General features: G+C 42.1%; 1 protein-coding gene across 20 annotated transcripts in view; it reads right to left on the reverse strand.

Moving 5' to 3' along the window:
- Nucleotides 1-1,799: 1,799 nt before the first annotated feature.
- Nucleotides 1,800-22,022, reverse strand: part of TJP1 (tight junction protein 1) — a 264,401-nt gene continuing 244,178 nt past the window's right edge. For 7 of the 20 annotated variants that reach the window (XM_021098856.2, XM_021098836.2, XM_085004256.1 and 4 more), the window contains 8 exon segments: nucleotides 20,531-21,400; nucleotides 20,292-20,389; nucleotides 18,802-19,029; nucleotides 13,988-14,163; nucleotides 10,072-10,549; nucleotides 8,098-8,315; nucleotides 6,612-6,695; nucleotides 1,800-3,324 (listed from right to left, as the gene is read on the reverse strand). In XM_021098856.2, the coding sequence (XP_020954515.2) occupies nucleotides 3,230-3,324; nucleotides 6,612-6,695; nucleotides 8,098-8,315; nucleotides 10,072-10,549; nucleotides 13,988-14,163; nucleotides 18,802-19,029; nucleotides 20,292-20,389; nucleotides 20,531-21,400 (2,247 nt within the window). In that variant the 3' untranslated portion in view covers nucleotides 1,800-3,229. 20 annotated transcript variants of the gene reach the window in all.

The raw sequence follows: 22,022 nt of genomic DNA on the forward strand, positions 1-22,022 counted from the left end.
ATCCAGATTATGTGAAGAGCTCCAAACAGTTTTAAGAAAACAACCCACTTTTTTAAAATGGGAAAAGATTTGAATACATACCTCACTGAAAATGACAGATGGATGGGTGGCACATCATACCTTGGCAGATGCAGAGCCACACCATAGTACCTACTGGACCAGAAGCACCACTGCTGAGAATATGGCAGGGGGCCTGCCAAGACTGTTGGCGCACTCACAGGATCCAACTTCTCTGAAAAAGAGGCTGCTAGTTTCTTATCAAGTTAAAATATTCACTAACCAGGTGACCCAGTGACCCCACTGTTACCTAAGCAAGCAATGTGAAAATACATCTTCACACAAAGACCTGTATGTGAATATTTATAGCAGCTTTATTCCCAGAAACCCCAAATTTCCTCAACTAGAGAACAGATAAACCAACTTCAGTGCAGTCACACAAGGGCATGCAACTTGGCAATAAGAAAGAACTACTGCTACTTCAACCTAAAAAAATGAATCTCAGAGGAGTTCCTGTCATGGTGCAGTGGTTAACGAATCTGACTAGGAACCATGAGGTTGCAGGTTCGGTCCCTGGCCTTGCTCAGTGGGTTAAGGATCTGGTGTTGCCATGAGCTGTGGTGTAGATCGCAGACGCGGCTTGGATCCCATGTTGCCCATGTTGCTGTGGCTCAGGTGTAGGCTGGCAGCAACGCCATCGATTAGACCCCTAGCCTGGGACCCTCCATATGCCGCAAGAGCAGACCTAGAAAAGGCAAAAAGACCAAAAACACCAAAAAAAAAAAAAAAAAAAAGAATCTCAGATGCTTTGTGCTAAGTGAAGGAAGCCAGAGCAGAGGCTGAATATTGTGCAACTCCAAATATGTGACACCCTCGCAACAGAGAAACTACAGGGATGGGAGAGTGGTTACTGCCTGCCAGGGACTGGAGGAGGAGCTGTGGATAAAGGGGGTACAAGAGGCCTTTTGGAATATGTGAAATGTTCACATATTGTGGAAATGGTTGTAAGACTGTCAAAATTTGGAGAACACTAAAATGGGTACTTTTATTAGATGTAAACTATACCTTAATAAAATAAATCTACACAGATCTTCATTTCAGAGCTACTGAATGTCAAGAGTATGCTGCTTAAATAAATATGGCAATCAAGATGGAATAGCTACAGCCATTAAAAACCATTTTCTTGGAGTTCCCGTCATGGCGCAGTGGTTAACGAATCTGACTAGGAACCATGAGGTTGCGGGTTCGGTCCCTGCCCTTGCTCAGTGGGTTAACAATCCAACGTTGCCGTGAGCTGTGGTGTAGGTTGCAGACGCGGCTCGGATCCCGTGTTGCTGTGGCTCTGGCGTAGGCTGGCGGCTACAGCTCCGATTAGACCCCTAGCCTGGGAACCTCCATATGCCACAGAAGCGGCCCAAAGAAATAGAAAAAAGTCAAAAAAAAACCCAACAAAAAACAAAACCATTTTCTTCCCCAAAATGTAGCGACATGAGAAAACATGTTACATTTTTTGGGAAAACTGAAAGGGAGGAGACAAAATTATGTCTAAGTTGGAAGGCAAATGAACACACAAATCCACATTCACAGGTGTGGTAGGAAGACCCTGCCTGCCTCTCCTCCTGCTCTGTCCCCTCTTCAAGAGGCACTGGAGACAGGGGCTCAGGCCACACACACACACACACACCAGCCCCCAGCCAGGCCCAACGCAGCAGCAGATGACAAGGATCAATGTGCAGGATTTTAAAATAGGATTCTGAGCTTCCAGGAAATAAAAATAGTGGGCAAACAGACCAAGCCAGCACTTTATTTTAAAAAGATTTATTCTGCAGATTTAGAAATTTGAGATTTTTTTAATAACTGCAAAAGAAATTCAGTCACACCTAATGATTGATTAACAGAATGTAGTGGTGTGTTATCTAGACAGAAATCGTGCTGATGTGCCATAATAAATTGTCTATTAGTAAAAAAATACACTTTAGGGCACAGCATTGTATCACAAATTACAGTAAGGATACTTTGCAAGAATTTATTCAAACTAGAGAATTCTGAGTAACTGTATCTTTTAAATGCAGCACTTAAAAATGTAACAACTCTGTGCATTCTTTTTCTTAAAAAAATGACCTTGTGTGTGTGTCATAGAAATGCTGCTTTATTGCTGCAGAGGTCAAAGTTCAAGGCTCAAGAGGTACAGGAGAGAATACAAAGGTAGCCTTAAGAAACTTGGTTTTGTTTTATGTATAAAAAAGGTAAAGTTTATAAAAGTTAATTTACAAACCAAGAACAAAGTGGTATGCACGCATTATGTACAAGCATCCTTAAAATGTCAAAATTGTTCAAATGCATAGCCAAAAAAAGAAAACCACTGCCCCCTTTCCAAAACAAAACACCCCACTAAAACCCCCCAAATCACACCATTATTTTCTTCTGGGTGATCACACATTTCTGAAACCACCAGATCCACAACTTAATCTTTTTCATGATACAGAATCTAGATGTGCACAAAAGCCATAAAATTTTAGTAATACATAGACAGAATGATCCAAGACTTAAAAACATGAGGGTAAGGCATTCCTGCTGGTTAGTATGTCTGTGGTGATATGGTTAATTTATAGATCCAAAGAGGCCACGGAACCAGTCTCACATGCTTTGGTGTCCTTCCCTAAGAAAAATGAGTTTTCATATACAATAAGTAATTGTCCTCACTCCCCCCCCACCCAAAGCTATAAATTCCCTTGCTGTACATTTCTGTTAAATCCACTATACTGGTTATATATTCTTCGAGGTGTATTTTTTAAAAGTGTGCATATTACCTCATGCATAATAAAATAAAATATATATGCCAGGCCAGGGCCATAATAAAGTCTGAAACAGTGTACTTTGGAAAGAATAGAACTCAAATGCACCCCATTTACTGGCTGCTTTTTAACGGAAATCAATATGTGAAGTTAAGCAGTGACCATATAAAAGTACAAAAATCATTACAAAGTGTCACATCTTTGAGCCTCCAGCAACACCAGAAGCTCTTCAATCCCAGACATGCGGTCTGCAGCATGTTTCTAGCCAGGTTCAGGGGCATGCTCACTCATCCTCATCAGTTCAGACACAGCTTAATACTAACAAACTGCAGTATCAATTCTAAGAAAAGTGTAATACTTCATAGAGTGGTTCCATTTCGATTTAGTAAGTTTAACCCAGTTTCACATCATTTAATCAAGTTCCTATATTTTAAGAATTAAAAGTGGTCAATCAGGACAGAGACACAGTTTGCTCCAACAAGATAATTTGGATCTCCAGGAAGACACTTGTTTTGCCAGGTTTTAGGATCACCTACGAGAGGGGAAAAAAAAAAGTTCATGTCATTAATGTTTGGTTAAACTGCTATCTCTAATGCTTTGCAATCATGGGGAAACAAACATATATATTTAGATAAAATTTTCCTCCATTCTTCAGCATACTGCACTTACACCACAATTCTTCCTGCTATATACTTCACTAGAGACTTACTGGAATCTAATGATTCAAAACATGTTGCAAAACTGAGCTTTTATTCTTTGTTTTCAAGTCACGTCTTTTCAAAAATGAGTAAGTCAGGGTGATCAAATATGCCTAGGACAGTTCCAGTCAGCCCTTGAGTCCACAATCATTAATGGCACCCTTCCCTCACTTTCAAAAGTTTGGACAAGAGTTATATGATCACCTCAATCTGAGCTGAGCATGAGAACATATTTCTCACATTCAATGACAGACCAAATGAACATTCTGTAGAATTTGGTTCCTGAAGACACTCCTTTCACCACAATAAAAAACAATCAGTTAACACTGGGCCAACAGTTTTTCAGCCCTGATCCTGCTATACAACAAAACCATTCATGGAGCTTCAAAAACTCAGTGAACTGTGTGAGACTGAAGCAGGGTCTGGACTTAGTGATTTGAGATCTGCAGCCACCACTAAGAAGCCTTCAATGTGAAGTAGGCTGGGATGGTTGTATGTCTTTGGTGAACAAGGTAAGTGACAGTCAAAGCTGCCATCTTCTGCATTACTTACAGCAAGTTCTCAGCCAGGAACAACTGTGCCCTCATGGGACAATGTCTGGAAGGGATTTTTCTAGCAGGCAGAGGCCAGGGAGGCTGCTAAACATCCCACAGTGCATGGGACAAAGAACTATCTGGCCCGGGAGTTCCCGTCGTGGCGGAGTGGTTAACAAATTCGACTAGGAACCATGAGGTTGCGGGTTCGGTCCCTGCCCTTGCTCAGTGGGTTAACGATCCAGCATTGCCGTGAGCTGTGGTGTAGGTTGCAGATGTGGCTCGGATCCCGCGTTGCTGTGGCTCTGGCGTAGGCCGGCGGCTACAGCTCCGATTCGACCCCTAGCCTGGGAACCTCCATATGCCGCGGGAGCGGCCCAAAGAAATAGCAGAAAAAAGAAAAAAGAAAAAAAAAAAGAACTATCTGGCCAGAATGACAAAAAGCCAGGGCAGAGAAACCCTGCATAGAATGAGCTGTCCATCACCTAGGCAATGCCTGAGTCCTGGTGGGCTCAGGAATTTAAAACAGATGGATTTGGGAGTTTCTGGTGGTCCAGTGGTCAGGACTAGGTGCTTTCACCACTGTGACCTGGGCTCAATGCCTGGTTTGGGAACTGAGATCTCACATTAAGCTGCTGCACGTTGCAGCCCCAAAATAAAACAAGGATTTAACTTCACAGACACATATGGGCTTATGCAATCCTGCAGATAAACTGTTTAGGCAATGGAAAACAGTTATATCAGCTCTTTGGAAAAATTTTAGGTTCAAGATTCTTTCCAATATATTAATTTTCCTTGGAATTAAGTCAGGAGCTATCAAAATCTCCCTCTGACTTTTTAAACAGGGGTAGCAAAACATTCTAAAGCCATACAGGATTACATAAAAGTACATTCTCTTCTAGGTATACATGCTCAAATTAAACACAGGAAAAAGTTGTTTTAATCTAACAAAATAACATATTCTATGGCACAAAACTATATGAAGCACACTGGGTTTTTTGTTGTTTTTTAATATGGGGGGAAAATGACTTGTAAAACAAGCAACTACTTTAAGGACTGTTACTTTAGGGACCCCCAACCTATTTTGGATTAGAGGATGATCACAGCCCATGCTAAAACCTGACTTTCAGAATACATATTAAATGAAATTTTACTGGCGTTCCCACTGTGGCGCAATGGGATCAGCGGCTTCTTGGGAGTGCTGGGACACAGATTCGATGCTTGGCCTGGCACAGTGGGTTAAGGATCTGGTGTTGCCACTGCTGTGACTTAGGTTACAACTGCAGCTTGGACCTGATCCCTGTCCTGGGAACTCCATATGCCGCAAGGTGGCCGAAAAAAACAAAGTTTTATTAATGTTAATTCATTAATTCAAACTAGGCTAATAAAATATTTTTTCAGAGGAGTCCCTGAAGAAATACAGCTTTAATATCTAGTATGTGAAAATTAATTAGCTTTTCCCAGAACAGGGTATTTGTGAATATATGTAATAGTTTATCTTGGATAGTATTTATGCTCTTTACACCACAAAAAAAAAAAAATTTTTTTTTTTTTGCTTTTTAGGGCCACACCTGAGGCATATGGAGGTTTCCAGGATAGGGCTCAAATCAGAGCTGCAGCCGTTGGCCAACACAACAGCCACAGCAACACCAGATCATTCACCTACTGAGTGAGGCCAGGGATGGAACCTTCAACCTCATGGTTACTAGTTGGATTCATTTCCACTGCGCCACAACAGGAACTCCATAACTCTATTTCATACTGTACCAAACTCAAACTGTATAATGTTCACCTGATTTATCAAAAATTCAGAACTTTAAGTTCTTTTTTTCTATATCAGGTTCAATTAAAGTGATCTATACCAAAAATGAAGTTCCAATTGACTTTAGTCTGACTTAGTCACCTAAGGAAGTGAGAAATGTGAAAACCCAATGAAAGCTATGAAATTATGATCTTGACAGCAAAAAGCCACTTAAAAATAGTGTATTAGAGAATTATTTAGAGTTTTACATGGAAAAAGCATGGCCAAGTATAATCACAGTGGAAGGTCTTTTAGCTTTCAAATTTCTCTGGTGTGTATATACATACATATACTTTGTAGAATGAGAAATTAAAGAATAGCAACCATAAATAGAAATTATTACATAAAGGAATCAAATATTGTAGTAAGAAGATGAAAATGCCTATATATATATACACACACACACATATACATATATATATATATATATATATATATATATATATAGGACATTATCAGTTCTCCCACTGTACCTTACAAATTTTGATAGAACAAATCATTTGGTTGAACACCTTTGGCCCACTGTTGAAAAGGCAGAAACTTCTCTACCTTTCCATTTCATTTATGACATATGCACCAAAAGGAAATTCCAAACACTGGTGATACGTACAAGGCCACAGGAACAGAGGGAGAGATGTGCCAACCACAGAATGGGTGGCCCCGTCAGCCAAGGGTCAATCAATGATAGCCCCCAAAGCCCCCAAAGGACAGAGTGAAGACAGCGTACCCGACGAGGAGTCGGATGATTTTAGAGCAAAAGACCAACCGTCAGGAGTCATGGACGCACAGTGTGGTAAGCGCAGCTCCACGGGCTTCAGGAACTTGAGACCATGGGGCCCGCACATCACTAAGGGGCTCAGCAGGGTTTCACCTGGTGGGAGTAGGGAGAGAAGTTAGTGGCCATTTTCTTCTAGACCCACAGTCCTCCTCAACCTTCTTCTAAGCACATGCTTTAAAGTCAAATGTGGTTAGTTCTCTACAGTAGACTGACCAAGAAAAACAGAGGACACAGCTGTAATCTAAATTTTTCTAGTAGCCACATTAAAAAGAAGAAATGGGTGAAGTCAATTTTAATATTCTATATAACCCAATATAACCAAAACATTATTTCAACATGTGATCAATATACTGAATCTTTGAAATTTATATGTATGTTCCACTTCTAGCCCAATACAATTTAAAACAGCCACATGTCAAGTGCTAAACAGCCACATGTTGCTGGTGGCCTCTGCATTCTAACACTGGATTCTTATACCATAGTATATATGCAAACATTTTACAAATGTAACTTCTAACTTGTTTTTTTTTTTTTTTTTTTTTTAAATTTTATGGCCATATCCATGGCATTAGGAAATTCCCGGGCCAAGGATCAAATCCGAGCCACAACTTCAACAACAGTGGATTCTTTAATCTACTATGGTGGGCCAGGGATCAAACCTGCACCTCCATAGCGACCCGAGCTGCTGCAATCAGATTCTTAACCCACCATGCCACAGTGGGAACTCCTATCTTGTGTTTTTAGTGCTGTTTTGCTACAGACTTGGTTTAAGGGATGCATGCAAGGCCAAGATATTAGTATTCTTGCAAAATGTAATAAAATGAGCTAGAATCTGTTATTTAAGGAGTCAAGCACTGCTAAAATATTCTAAAAGAAGTTGTAACATGGTTCATCATCATACACCCTGATGACGCCACAAAGATTATAAAAGTGAGAGCACTCCGAGATTCCTGAAGCAGCTCAGATGTGCACTGCCACACCAGGGGGATGGTGCCCTCCCTCTGCTGCATGCTCACTCAAGCCAGATCTGGAGGCAGAGGAAGACGTGACCCAAGAGACTTACCTTCTAGTTAGGTGATAGGCAAGAGCAAAGCCTTTTTTGAGTGGGCATTACCTAATCCATCTCCAAAGATGGAAGATGTGAAAAGTTCAAAGACAAATGCAGAGAATCGGCTCAGACTGCCTAACAGGCAGAGAAATGCCCAATGACCCACCTCCTTCCATCACTGTCACTTTTGCAGTGGCAATAAAGCAGGCTGTGGGGAAGGTCTAGTGCTCACCCCTCCCTCCCCAGCCTTACTGCAGGACACTCACTGCATGCCGGTACCACCACCCCATAGCACACCCTCCATGGTGCTCATGTGAGAAGCCCACCCTCACAGAAGGATCCTGAGGTTGGCTAGAGTGGCAACAGAAAAGAGTAGCCTAGCCAGTTGACCGAGCACACAGGGCACCTCGTGTCATTAGAACTGAGTAGAAAATTAAACACACTTGCCTTTCTCCTTATCTAAAGGTGGGAGGATGCTGTTGTCTCGGCAGACCTTGAAATAGATTTCCTGCTCAATTCCCTCAGGAATAGCTCCCTGTGGGATAATTATGCTAACGCCAGTTTCTATGGAGCTCAACACCCCGCCGTTGCTGTTAAACACGCCTCGGGCTGTGGCCACCACGGTGTGACCATCCTCATCTTCATCATCTTCTACAGCTGAAGGACTGAGAGTTCAAAAATGGCTAGTGAGTACCCTCCCAGTGACATACAGGAACTCTCATTACCACTGTAACAGAACAAGTAGTTTCATTTCATGTTCATTTCTCCATATAATCAAAAAATTGCTTACTTAACAATAAGTTTTCAGTGACAGATTTTACTCATGGAGTAACTAAGCATATTCTTCCTGGAGCAATCAATTTCATTTCTGAAGATAACTGATCAAGTTACCTTTATTATTGATTTCTGCAACCAGAATGTACAAAGCCCACCTGATATTGTATATCCATGAAACTGGTATTTTAAAATTTATGGCATGTCATGGTTTAACTGGTAGCATGTTTCTTCCTTCTTAGTGAGACATAAGACAATGGTGCGTCTTACAACTAATGGTATCTTAGGTCTGACAGATACATTAACTAGGATCTCTCTCTCCTGAGGACTTTTGGTGTGCATACTCTAGCCTTTCCTTTGCACTCCCTGAGTAATAGACGCCCTTCTTCTCAAAGGCCAGATTCCTCAGTTCCATGATATAATAATAAGACTCAATATGGGCAGACAGTCCTGGAAGACTGCAGTTTGTTCCCCTGGTACACAGATACCCAAGGGAGAGGAGATGCGGTACCAATTTTCCCTCCAAAGTGGAGGTGCTCAGGACTCCCTGAAGTAGTTCTGACCTGGGACTAAAGGTGAGCAGAAACATGGAGAGACAACATAAAAGCCTGTGCAGGGAGCTGCAGCTTCATTCCTGTGTGGCCAGAGCAGCAGGGATGGCTCCACCACTGGGGCGGAACCACCTCAGAGCCCTGGAAGGAGCTATCTATTCCTCCTGGGCTCCCTGACTGTCATTCTCTTGGAAAGAGGTCTGTAGGGGGCCCTGGTCCTCAGTTCTGCCCAAGTGTGTGTGCCCTCTGCTGCAGTGAGTGGCCTGAAATATAACTGGGTGTGGGAGGCTAAGCTTTTGTGTGACCAGCATGGGGTTGGTTGGTCACTACGAAATGAGAACAAAGGGAGTGGACAGAGTGCAGCTCCAGGCAGGCTGGATGCATTGCATTTGCTCAGCCACTTGATCAAAACCTATGAACATTCTGAGGTTATTATGTCTTTTACTTCTTTTTAACCTCACTGTTGAATAAACAGTGGATGAGGAACATAGATACTCATGTTACTGACATAATCTTCAAATGCACATTCCTAGCTAAAGGTCAGAGATTGAGGGAAGAATAGCTGGTTGAGAGTATGGTTAAGGTCACACGCCCAGGGGCTGAATCTAGGCCTCAGCCTGGCTGTGTGACCTTGAGGAAACTGGTAAAACAGAATAATCACAATACCTGACCATATATGAATATCAGTTTTATTAGTTTATTAACATTATCTGTGCCTCTTGTAGAACCCTGTATGTAACAGTATTCATTCCACATTTCGGACAATACTATTCAGCTTAAAGTTTGAGTTAAAATTTAAAATTATCCTTCAGGAGTTCCTGTCATGGTGCAGCGGAAACGAATCCAACTAAGAACCATGAGGTTGCGGGTTCGACACCTGACTTGCTCAGTGGGTTAACGATCTTGTGTTGCTGTGGCGGTGGCATAGGCTGGCAGCTGTGGCTCCGATTTGATCCCTAGCCTGGGAACCTCCATCTGCCATGGGTGCGGCCCTAAAAACCAAAATAAATAAATAAATACATAATCATTCAAGTTCCCAAAACCAAATCTAACTCATGTGAGACACATCAGGCCAAGAAAAAGGCAAAACTCTTACCTCACAGGAACAGCTTTAGGCACTGTGCTGATGTTATTTACTTGATATTTAGGCTTATCTGCATGGACAGAGAACGTGTCAACGCCACTATCAAACTCAGGAGGCGGCACTGAACCATGTGTTTTCACAAGAGTTTTTGGAGAAGCAGGGGCTTTGGAAGACAATTCAGGTTTATGTATGATTTCACTTGGCAGAAGATTGTGATTGAACTTAGGGCTTTCAAACTTGCGTTCAAATGGCCGAGCAGAACTTGTGTATGGTTTTGGTGTGAATCGATTGTATGCTGGAGTGATCGTTTTCTGAGTCTGTTCGGCCCCATTGGCTGGACCTTTTTCTGGGAAACTTTTCTGGGGATAGAAAGCAGACTGAGCAGTATCTTCTCGGTTTGGTGGTCTGTAAGTTGCTGGCTTATTCTGAGCAGGAGGTGGGTCTGGTTTAGACACTAATGAGTTTTGAAAATCCAATGACACTGAATTACCTGAAAAACATACATAAATATTTTAAAAACTTTATAAGAACAGAAAATCTGTAAAAATTACTATGTTGTACATCTGAAATTAATATAAGTCAACCACACTTCAATAAGAAAAATAATAAAGTACACTGGATAGCTTGAAAAAAGAGAATTAGAAATCCATCTTTAACTGATTGTACTGGTTTGTGAGATGAAAAAGAGCTGTTATAATAGGTCAGGAATAAAATCTATCCAGATGAGTAATTCATTCATGAAAGTATCAACAAACTATATTCTGTGTGAGACTATGATATACATGATTCTGAACTAAGATTCTAGGAATAAATCTTGAAACTATTTTTCATCCATTAAGAAAAGCCTCAAACTGGAATTCCCTGGTGGCCTAGCAGCTGAAGATCTGGTGTTGTCACTGCTGTGGCTCAGGTGCAATCCCTGGCTTGGAAACTTCTGCATGCCATGGGTAAGACCAAAAAACACCTAAAACGAAACAAAACAAAAACAACCTTCCTGAAACAAGTTTTAATAGCCCTCTGATGTCTCTCCTACCTTAACTTGTCCCAGTGTCAGAGTCAATGCCTTGGGTCTGTGCCACTACAGTCTGAGGATCGCTCCTGAACCCTGGAGGCTGTGTGGGGTGCCAGAAGTTAGTGTGGACCCCTGAGAGGGTGTTAGTGCACCTGCTGCCTGGAGTCAAAGTCATGCAGCTTAGAGTCCTGACTTCCAGAGATCAGCATCAGAGCAACCCCTCTCCAATGTTCATTTAAAAAAAAAGAAAAATCAGTACTACAAAACTCAGCATAATTAGAGTTTAAAAAGAAAAGTCACAGATTGGGATAAGCTGTTTATAACATGTATAACTGATGAAAAAAATAGGATCCGAAACCTATACAGAACAGCTGTACATATGTAAGGAAGAATTAACCAACAGGAAAATGGGCAAAGAGTTGAACAGGCAAAAACACAAGTACAGCCTAACCATACAGTAAGATACTCAACATCACTACTAACTAGGAAAATGCAAAACAGAAACAAAAAATACAAAATATCATTTCACATCCATTATACTGACAAAGCTAAAAAGTTTGATAATGCCAAGTATTGGCACAGATTATGAGTAACAGAAATTTCCATGGGACTTCCCATTGTGGCACAGCGGAAACGAATCCGACTAGTATCCATGAGGATGTGAGTTTGTTTTCTGGCCTTCTTTAGTGGGTTGGGGATCCTGTGTTGCTGTGGCTGTGCCGTAGGCTGGCAGCTGTAGCTCTGATTTGACCCCTAGCCTGGGAAGTTCCATATGTCTTGGGTGTGGCCCTAAAAAGCAAAAAGAAAGGAAAAGAAAGGAAATTTCTATGTACATATATCTTCCTCAACTTCTTATTGGAGGCTGAAAGTCAAAAATGCATTTAATATACCTTACTTACCAAACTTCACAGCTTAGCCCAGCCTCGACTGAACCTGCTTAGTAGAATATTTTGATTAGCCTGCTACTGGGCAAAATCATTTAACATAAAGCCTATTTTACAATAAAGTAATAGTGTTGAATATCTCAGGTGATCTATTGAATACTGTAAAAAAAAAAAAAAAAAGAGAGGTGAAAACAGACTGGACGTCTGGTTCCAAGGAGCTTGTGAGTAAATCGATTGTTTACCCTTGTGATCATGGGTTGACTGAGGGCTATGCTCACTGCCCAGCATCATGAAGGACTGTACTGTAGATCGCTAACCTGGGAAAAGATAAAAGTGCTAGTATAGTTTCTACTGAATGTATATCACTTTTGCACCACGGTGAAATCAAACTGTCATGTCAGGGACCCTCTGTACCGCTGGTGGCAGTGTAAAAGAGCACCACCCGAATTCTATGAAATAATTAAGGAAAAATAGCATCAGTGCTATACAAGCTCTTTAAGAAATGACAGAAAGAGGGAACGTGATCCAGCTCTGTTTTATGAAACTAGCACAACTTTGATACCAAAATCAGACAAGGACATCATAAGAAAAGAAAATTATAAAACCAAATTACTTGTGAACACAGTAATATAACTTAGTTTATAGTAACAGAATAAGAGAGAAAAATCTTAACTATTATCTCAGTGCACTGGCCCTCTGTACCCGCAGATGCAGAGCCTGTGGTATAGACTGTACTATACCATTCATATAAGGACTTGAGCATCCACAGATTTCAGTATGTACAGGAAAAGGGGGAGGGACGTCGGGGGTGTGTGTGTGTCCTGGGACTGGTCCCCTTCGGTTACTGACGGACAACGGCTTATGAAGAAGACATTAGACAAAATATTTCCAGCAAATTAAGAATAGAAGGGAACATCCTAAACATAATAAAGGGCATCTACAAACCCCCACAAAATAGCTAAGACATAAGGGTGAAACATTTAATCCTTTCTCCCCGAAGTGGGGAACTAGCAAAAGATGTCTATATCATCACGCCTATTCAACATTTTACTGGACATTTCAAACAGCACAAAAAGGCAAGAGAAAGAAAAGGCCTAAGATTTGGAGAAAAAAAACTTAAATCTCTGTACCTGCAGACATGTTAGTATGTAAAGAAAATCCTAACATAAACTAATATCAAGCTATAATCCTGGTATTGGACTCCTACATAAACGACAAAGAAGAACTGTTTCTGGTAGCAAAACATCAACAGGAGAATGGATGAACTGTGGTATAGCTTTAAAAGCACCAAATAAGAAGAGGGGTGATGAGACACGGAGGTAAGAGCTCCCTTTCAGGGCATGTGATGGATGCTGATCTGATAGAGCTGGGAAGGTGGTCAGAGGAAAGTGCTTTTAACCACGGAACAGGTGACTTGCACTTGTTGGAAGGATTCTGTGGGAAGGGAGAGAATGATGAAAGGAGAGACATGAAGAAAGCAGGACCGGGAGGCCCAGAGGCCCAGGAATAGAGGTCAGCATGGGTGAGGGCAGTGGTTACTGCTCAGAGACTAAAGGAGAACACATGAGCGAAACCACAAGTTGACCACCTCTGAAATGAACCTGCAGGGCCTGTATGGTATCTGTCTCATTGAAACTTTGCCAGAGAACGTAAATGCAAAGGCATGGTGCTACGGGATACACAGTATGGCTTTCCCAGATCCACGTGTGAAGATGGACATAACTATAATTTTTACAAACCAGCATTCAAATATTTAGTTTTGGACATATTGGTAAACACACAATACTTCCAGAAATTGAGCTACGTTAATAAGACAGATTTAAATCTATTGAGCTGAAAAGTGTCTGATATAATGGTCATGATCATAAAAAAGGAAATCTACTTTTAATAAAACCCTTATTTTTCGCTGTTCTTAGCCCAGAGGTTTTGAGTATGTATTTCTTATATAAAAATCACCTTGCTTAAAAAGTACAAGAATTTAATTTGTGAGGCTGACTGTTCATGTGATCACACCAACTCCTGCGCTTCATACCTTCGCCGTGCGCCCCCTTGGCATGTACGTGGAGGCCGAGGGCAGTGCTGGGGCCGGGCTGAGAGGGCTGGCTGTACTGGGTGGGCAATGGCGGAGGAGGGGGTGTTGCCTGCAGTGGGTCATAGCGCTTCTCCCCAAACGACCTGTCTACAGCTTCAGCCTCAGCAGACTTTACCCTGTGAAAAAATTAAGGAAAGGCCAACATCTGAAAATGAACTCATTTATGAAACAAGTTCCCATTCTTCTAACTATCCCTCAGGTTTTTTTTTAATTGAGTATTTCACAATTTATTCTTATGAGTATGTGTAGCTAGGAAGCTACTCTATCAAAATACACAAACAAGTTCAACCATTCATCAGCACAAGAGATGTAAAGACAGCACAGATATTTTAAGAATATCAGTAAAACATATAGAAGATGGCAATCAAAAGGCAGATGAAATTCTGGGTATACTTGTAAGATTTAATACTGTTTTTTACAAAATATAGTCATTGTTGGTAGGTTTAACAAAATCTCCCAAATATTTTGAAAAAAATACGATTGGTCCAAATATCCTTAGATTGACTTCTGGTTTTGAATCTAAGGCACAAAGCCCTGGCTTCTACACACCAGAGAAGATGTCATAGATCAGGGGCCGGCTAGTTTTTTTTTTAGCAAAGGGCTAGACAATGAATGTGTCTGGCTTTTTGGGCCACATGGTCTCTGTCAGTTATTCAAACTCTGCCCTAAAGCAGCCAAAAACAGTATGTAAATGAAAGGGTATTGCAGTGTTCCCATAATACTTTTAAACAAAACAAAACAAAAGAACAAAACAAAAAATGGACTTTTTTACTTCAAAGTTTGCCCGATTTGCCAGATCCATTTTTAAACAATTGGTAGAGTAGCAAATGTTTGATTTTATAAGGCTGATTTAAGTCAAATTGCGCCACATATGCTTATTTCTTCAGATTGCCAATTGTTAATATGTATCATAAAATTCACACAAAAGAAAATCTTTAAAATATGACCCATAATTGCAACACTGCCATCTGAACCTTTGCAGAGCCAAACCTGCACCGGCCTTATGTGCACAAACAGTAACACAGACATCTGAAATACACTTTCACAGAAGACTTTTGTCCAAAAGTCTAGTCTGATTATTGGCTTTCAAACTATGCTGTTATCACACTTTAAGGAATGTGGACCAAGCACTGAAGAAGATGTTAACGTCTGAAAGTGCACATGATGCCAGTGCCACGGTGAGGGACACCTCATGGAACAGCCTCACATCAATGCCAGTCTTACCACTTGACGTTCCTTTTCAAGTAGTCAGAGCTAGTGCAAGAGCCAAGAAATCTAGGTAATGGCAAAGCAAGTGCAATAGAAAAATGAAAGAAAAAGGTCAATCTGACTAAGTTTGCAGCAGAGAACTCAAATGTCATTTTAAAACAACCAAAAAATGTACAGCCACCATCTCAGCATCTTTGGTATCACTCGCTCTTGTTCAGCTGGGAATCGCTAGCCAAGAGGGACATGGAACTTAGCCAGGTCCGCCTGCCATACTTGGGCCTGTTCTGGAGCCTCACTCCTGGTACTGAATGTAGAGTGAAATAAAGGCGCAGGTACAAAGAAGTGAGGGTGAGTGCTCTATTAAAATTAAAGGGTGAGGCAGGAGTTCCCTTATGATATGAGGGGTTAAGGATCTGGAGTTGTCCCTGGCGGGAACTTCCCATGCTATGGGCACGACCAAAAAAAAAAAAAATTAATTAATTAATTAATTAAATTGCTAGGCAAAAGTTCTCAGAGTGAAAACAGAGAAAAGTGATACAACACCACAGCTAGCAGGTTATGGATGGACTGGCAAAACAAATACATACACTTGTGCACCAGGACTGTGATTAGCATACATTCCTTCTGAGCTCCAAAGCTAAGCCCCTCAGTGTGCAGAGTGCCTGCTCTGCAAATCTGCCACCTCACTCTCACAGCCTCTGTCCTCTCTCATGTACACAAAACAACCTAACCTCAATCCTGGGCTTAATTTTGTTGTTGTTGTTTTTTTAGGGCCACACCTGCGGCATATGGAGGTTCCCAAGCTAGGGGTCCAATCAGAGCTGTTGCTGCCAGTCTATGCCAGAACCACAGCAACACCAGATCAGAGACACCAGAGCCACATCAACACCAGATCCGAGCTGTGTCTGCTACCTAACCACAGCTCACGGCAACGCCGGATCCTTAACCCACTGAGCGAGGCCAGGGATCGAACCTGCAACCTCATGGTTCCTAGTCACTCTGTGCCACAACAGGAACTCCTGGGTTTAATTTTTACAAACTGAAAACAATCAACATTATTTTGAGGTTTGGAAGTCTCACATTAAGTTGAGTTTTCAGAGGTAGATACTCTAGTGACAAAACCCCACAGCTGCCCTGAAGAAGACAACTCAACCTCTGAGCTGAAAGACGTACACAGACCCAGAGGGAGACTGGTGCTCTCCCAACCCAGGGCATCCACCTCCCGGCCTCCCCAAATTTCAATCTGGCTCAATGAAACTACAGGACAGGGCGACAGCTACCTGCTTTCGGGGACATCTGTCCCATGCTAACAAGGACTTCGCCTTTCTCTAATTCCCATTTCTGGGAATGTTTTTAAATTCCTGGTGTGTTTTTAACTGGAACATAAGCACGTAATACCCGTTAGACAGTAACTTTGTTAATTCTATATTTTACTTTAGGAAATATAGACCTAGAGGCAATCTATTGGTAACAAACAGTAAACAGTTTTAAAATGTGAGAAAGGAGGTCCCATATTTTAAACTATTTTCCAACTATTTAAAGTTGTATTAATAGGGCAGAAGAGTAAAATAGCATTAGAAAGGGAAGGCTTAGAAACAACTTCCTTCTTAGTCATCTTCTAAGACCCTCAAGTCTTTCTAATTCTCTAACCATTAAATACCTATATGGGAGAATGCAGCACAGTCTCACTCCCATAACACACACTAGAGTAAACAATAGAATCAAACTAAGCCCTGAGTTAATCCATAAAGACAGATGTTATCTGTTTCTTTCATCTTGTGAAACCTCTGCCCTCAGGTAACACTGGTCCCTCCCAGGGCTGTGGTAATAAGAAGGGGACAGCTGTCACAACTGAGCACATGCCATGGCCTGTGCTGGTCTTCAGCCCCCACATCTACCAAGTGCCCAGCAGTGCTCCACACCATGTCTGAAATTTAGATAGCACAAATAAACCATTAAGTCTTCTGGGAAAACCAGATAATCCTCATTGCAGCACTCAAAGTTTGCATTTGCACTTTTCATAAAACTGCTTTCTTCTGTTAAGATTTAAATGATGACAGTGGGGAAAGGTTTTAAATCTTCACTTTAATGCTGTCTTAGAAACAAACTGGTAATTAAAATCAGGTTTTTAATACTAGAGATTTTAAAGCATATTCTAAAAGAACTTTTGCTCGATAGCAAGTGGTGACAAGTGATACATTCAGACCGTCCCAAGCATCTAATTCAGTTAAAAATCTCTGTGCTTTTAAACTCAGGCATACAAAAATGACTCCTGATGACTTTTTAAGGTCTCAACTTGGCTATGCTGAACTACAGTCCTATTTAAACAACCCCTAATGCAGGTACCCAAAGGGAGACTACCTGGATGGGTTCCCTGAGCTCAGAGAAAGCTCTGAGTTTTCCCTTCCTTCCCTGCAGATTTAGGACTTGCTTAAGTCAGGCCCCATGACTGTGCAAACAAATTGCCAGTAATAAGTCCACAACTGTTTTCATTCTTGCGGGTCTGTTGTGTTGAAGTACCCACCTGTGCCTGTGTGGGTTTACACCCCACTCTCAGTGCCAAATTCTCCATCAGTCAGGGTTCAACCAGAGAGGCAAAACTAGAATGAGATACAAACTCACATAGGCCCATGTGGGTCAACAAAACCCACAAGAAAGAAGAACAACAAAAAACCCAACAGGCAAGTAAACAGAATGACGCAGGAGAGAACAGGGAGTGAAGTTTGGGGTTCAAGAACCTCATGTTCCCCCACTGGACCTCAGTTTCCTCATGTATACAACTGGATCAGAAATCCCTAAGGTTCCCTTAAGCTCAAACAATAAAGGCCAAGTTTTTTCTTGCCATGGGGAAAAAAAAAAAAAACTTTAGTATTTTCCCTCAAACAAGGTTACTCCCAAACACACCCCTGCTTTCATGTTTGGAAAACAAAAACAGAAAGTAGAAAGAAAGCCAGCTTTAAGGGTGCTGCAAAGAAGGGAAAGAGTCTTAAAAATCAGAGCCTTGGAGTTCCTGTCATGGTGCAGCGGAAATGAATCTGACTAAGAACCATGAGGTTGCAGGTTCTATTACTGGCCTCACTCAGTGGGTTAAGGATCCAGGGTTGCTGTGAGCTGTGGTGTAGGTCGCGGACGCAGCTCGGATCTGGCATTGCTGTGCCTGTAGCATAGGCCGGCAGCAACGGCATCGATTAGACCCTAGCCTGGGAACCTCCGTATGCCGCAGGTGCAGCCATAAAAAGACACACCAAAAAACAAAAAACAAAAAACAAAAAACAAAAAAAATCAGGGCCTTAACAGTTTACCTTCTCTTACCTTAAAACCTTTGATTTTAACATCTTTTCTAACGTAAAAACTTTATCTCATTTCATTTTAAGAACAAAAACTAAACACACACCCAAGAGAGCTAAAGCACACACCTAGCTACTAACTTAACTATTTTCCCTCAAAAAAAGCCTGCACTTTGTGTGACTACCTCCACTTTATGCAATTGAAACGTTTTGTTTCATTATATTTTTAAAGGTCAAGTCTTAAATGAAATAACTTACTTGGAAGGATAACTTGAAAAATGTGGCTGATTCTGAGAATGAACTGACTTGGCAGGCTCTGAGAGATGGCTGGCAGGCACGTGTGCAGAAGGCTTGTTCTCAAAACTTCTTCGATCAAAGTATGAGAGCTGTTTTCGGTAATACTCTTCATCCTCCTCAGGATCATAATGATTTGACCGGACAATATCTTCAGGTGGCTTCACTTGGGGTTTTTGAGGTTCTGGCATTCTAACAATGAATGATAAATATAACAACTTTTCAGATGTTAATTTTACAAAGAAAATGGAATATATAAATTCCACCTCACTATTGTGATTACTCAGGATCTAGCTGAGCAGTGCAATAATCAAGATGGACAGTCTAAATCCCACATCCTCACACATTATACTCAAAAGGCAGCCCTCTTCTGGCCCATGAGTCCTAAACACAACCTATCTAAGGAGCTTCACCATTACTTTGTCAGCAGCAGTTCAGCAGCAAGAGATAAGGAAAGGTAAGCCAGACAGTAGAGAGTTTCTTCAAGTACACACATCAGTGTCAGCAACAATAAAAACTGAGAGAACTTAAGAACTTTAAACTAGGATCAATAAGGAAAGAGCTCTACATGTCCAACGTGCCCTAAGGCACAGGAAGCACATAGGGAGGACAGTAAATTATTAAGCACACTGAGGTGTATTATTAAGGCATTATTGTTACATAAGCTCTGCTTAGGAAACTTTAGAAACTTTGCCTCAGAAATGAATAAACTTAAATAGATTTCACACCAAAGAGGGAGGCTAAGCTTTCAGTTATTTTCCAAGTTTATGTAGAGTAGCTTATTTGCAGATGATACTGGTTAAAGGAAGATACCAGAGTACTTTACATTTTCATGAAAAGCACTAAACATAAGGTAAGAGGAAAATGTACACATTAGACAGTAGATCCTCCTTAGCCCAAGCACAAATGAAACACAACAAAGGAATTGCCATCACATCCATCCTAAGACATAGCAGCAGCATGATCAGGCCATGACTAAGAGCACAGCTGTCCAGCTTTCCCTCCCAGCAACTCCCTTCTGCTTCTGTCTTGCCTCAAGGGCTGCCAGTACAGAGGCAGGCAGTAGTGTGCACTCACTAAAGGACTGAATCAGTTATTTTATATCAGAGTCTGTCTTGTCACCTTTAAAAACTAAGAGATCCCATGTCTGAAAGCTCTTTTAAACTGAAAAACACAAGCCAAATGTTAGGGTTTTAAAAACTGTACTTTAGCTGTTGGCTAGAAAAATAGGTTTTCAAAAGATTTGCTTATTGAAACTAACAAAGACCTGCTAGAGGCAGAATAACGCTCTTTATTTTTCTTTATAGATCACTGTTTTAATTGCAACAGGTCGACTTTGTGTAAGGACAAGTAAGACCCTCTGCCTTCTCCCCCTCCTGAGCAAGGGCCTACTCTCCCACAAAGAGGGCTGTGCTCCTGGACAGTCCCAGGCCACACACGCCCTGAGCACCCACCTGTGCAGTGTTCTGTCATGTTCGCTGAGCTGACTCTGTGCAGGACCTTTGGGACCCACGATGGGAGCACCTGCAGGCTTAGATGCTCCCTCTGGAGGCTGCAAAAAAGACACACATGACTCAGGACATGATCATGAGAAGACAGGCTCCTCTAGGGGGAGGGAGTGCTCAGAAGTGTCCTGAACACTGGTGCTGAGTGTGCTACACCCCAGGGGCAGGACAGATAGTCCCACATTTACCTTCAAACCAGCAGGATGACTGTCATCCTTCTTGCTCTCCACGGAAGCAGATCTTCTGTTCTCGAACATTTTTACTCTGGTGAGCACTGACTGCGGCTTCATGGCTGGGTCTTCTTCATCCTCAGCCAGAGCCGGGGGCGGAGGCAGCGGTTTGGTGCTTGAAGGGAGAACTTCAGGCTTGTGCTGAGGTGCAGGGGTGAGAGGAGGGACAGCAGCACCGTGGAGGGGCTCGTAATGGCCTGCTTTAGAGCCGAGTCCTTGGGACGGGACCTGCTCATAACTTCGTGAATACTGGTCAAAATACTGCTTAGGCTCTGCGACCTTCAGGCTGGCAGATGGATAGGGCTGAGCCTCAGGCCTGTACCTACTATGTGCATCATAGGCAGGAGTGGATGGCTCTTCCAGCCGCAGGGTAGAGGTCCTGGGTGGCTGGTCATAGCGAGGCCTGCTTTCATAGGACGGTGGGGTCGGCTCCTCGAAACGTGGGAAATGCCCTCGTTCTGAAGGCTCTTCAGGGTGCTGTCTAGGGTCAAGGTCTCGAGGGTGCTGGCTGTCCAGGGCAGGCCGAGGCTGGTAGGACTGCCTGTCATCATAGTAGGACCACCTCTCCTCATATGCAGGAGTGTGGTCTTCACAGCGCAGACGGTGTTCATAGTTTCGAGAAAGCTGGTCAGTATAGCTGGAGGACTCATATCTGTACGCAGGCTGCTCCAGGTCTCTGCTGGCCTGTCTCTCCATGTACGGGGGCTGGGGCTCATAGCTCAGACCCGGCTCTCTGTCTGGCCTCTGCCCTGGGTGAGTGACAGCTGGCTGCTTCAAGACATGGTTGGCTCTCATCATTTCCTCGGGGTAGGGGTCCTTCCTATACACCTGTACAAAAAATTCACAGGTAAGGACACAGGCTTGTTTCAAAGTCCAGTCTGCTTTAAGAGACAAATAATGATTTCCCATGTAAAAATGACAGGTTCTAATATTTATTACCAGTACAGAAAGAGATTAGTGGAGAAAGCCAGATGAAGTGAAAGCTTAAAATTTATAATGCAGGTAGGGGCTTCTATGTTTTAGCATGTACTAAATGAAAAGAGAGTTAAAGTTAACTTGTAAATTTAGTAGAAAAACCACTGAAGCATTGATTCCATTTGATTTGGACACTGAAAATGAAAATCATAAAGAAAATTTATGGACACCATAATTTACAAAAAATGAAAAAGTTAACAATTGGGGTTGAACTACACAGTAAGAAACTGTGGGGCGTTCCGTTGCAGCTCAGTGGAAATGAATCTGCCTAGTATCTACGAGAATGCAGGTTCGATCCCTGGCCTTGCTTGGTGGGTTGGGGATCCAGCACTGCTGTGAGCTGTGGTATGTGGATCACAGATGTGCCTCAGATCCCGAGTTGCTGTGGCTGTGGTGTAGGCTGGCATCTGTAACTCTGATTTACCCCTAGTCTGGGGACTTCCATATGCTGCAGGTACGGCCCTAAAAAAGAACA

This window comes from Sus scrofa, chromosome 1, assembly GCF_054392235.1.
Source record: "Sus scrofa isolate SSC_HxYL_T2T_F1_AM1 chromosome 1, Sscrofa_HxYL_maternal_Yorkshire_Landrace_v2.0, whole genome shotgun sequence".
Lineage (NCBI taxonomy): Eukaryota > Metazoa > Chordata > Mammalia > Artiodactyla > Suidae > Sus > Sus scrofa.